Source organism: Polistes canadensis, unplaced genomic scaffold (genome assembly GCF_001313835.1).
Source record: "Polistes canadensis isolate GaletaPanama2010 unplaced genomic scaffold, ASM131383v1 scaffold_258, whole genome shotgun sequence".
NCBI classification, from domain to species: Eukaryota; Metazoa; Arthropoda; class Insecta; order Hymenoptera; family Vespidae; genus Polistes; species Polistes canadensis.
This window is the reverse complement of record NW_014569805.1, coordinates 78,866-80,061: the sequence shown is the minus strand read 5'-3', so window position 1 is coordinate 80,061 and position 1,196 is coordinate 78,866. Positions and strand designations below refer to the sequence as shown.

The window sequence follows — 1,196 nt, the reverse complement described above, 5'->3', positions numbered from 1 at the left end:
AAGTATAATCACGATATATATATTATTATTATAAACATATATAATATATTATTATTATAAATATATATTATATTTATTTCAAGAGAAAAACATTTAATGAAGTCTCCGAAATGAAGATAAAAAAAAAGATCTCGCGTGATCGTTTAATATTAAGTATAAAAGATAAGTGTTTTATGATACGATATAACGATAATTAATAATATTAATAATAATAATGTACGACGACGAGAGTGTTATGTGTGCGTGAGTTGCGTGCGTATGTTGCGTATGGTGCGTTTGTATATATCCATGGATAATATTATTTATAATTAACGCATCTAAAATAATTCAATTTAAAGAAAGAAGGGCATCTAGAGATAAGGATGGAAAATTACATGGAACAATTGTTGATACATTTAAATTTAGTGTGGGGTGTAGGAGGAGGAGGAGGGGTAAGAGGGAAAGATATTGATATCAGGAAAAGAGAAAAGGAAGAAGAAAAAATCGTGACGTAAGGCCCTGTTGTTGAATATTTCATTGGGTCGTAAGCCCCCCCCCCCATTTTGTAAATATATAAGTATTTGAACTCAATTGAAATTTTCTACAAAAAAGAAAACCATAAAAAAAAAAGCCTTTTTCCTTTCACCTTACGTCGCGATTTTTTTTGTTTCAGAATCAATTTCCCTTTCCGTACACCGTCAACGTCGTCGTCATCGTCAACCGAGCATCAGTAAATCTACATTGTATATGCAAGCAAAACTCGATCGTGTCTGATTTAAAAAAAAAAAAAAAACACAAGATGATATATTATATAATATATAATTTATAAATAAACGAGCAAAAAAAAAAACAACACCACCACTCGCCGCACGCACGCACGCACGCACGCATGCATGCATAAAAAAATTACATACATGTGCCGCGTAAAAAATATCCTTCCGTGCTGTGTTAATGAATAATAATAATTATAATGACACCACCACCATCAACCACCATCAACAACCACCACCACCACCGACAACAACAACAACAACAACCTCATTTGCACGTCATCGATGATATATATATATAAATATACATAATAATAATTATTATGTAATAATGATTACTTAATAATTACTATTATTCTTATTTTTTATTATTATTGTTCTTATTATTATTATTCTTATTATTATTATTATTATTAAATATTATTATTATTATTATTAAATATTATT

At 28.8% G+C, this 1,196-nt stretch overlaps 1 protein-coding gene across 4 annotated transcripts in view; it reads left to right on the top strand.

The window, feature by feature from the left end:
* The window catches only part of LOC106790745 (heterogeneous nuclear ribonucleoprotein 27C-like), a 39,978-nt gene extending 39,149 nt beyond the window's left edge, over positions 1-829 (top strand). For all 4 annotated transcript variants that reach the window (XM_014755859.1, XM_014755855.1, XM_014755863.1 and 1 more), the window contains one exon: positions 653-829. In XM_014755859.1, the coding sequence (XP_014611345.1) occupies positions 653-753 (101 nt within the window). In that variant the 3' untranslated portion in view covers positions 754-829. The remainder of the gene's footprint in view (positions 1-652) is intronic.
* Positions 830-1,196: the final 367 nt, after the last annotated feature.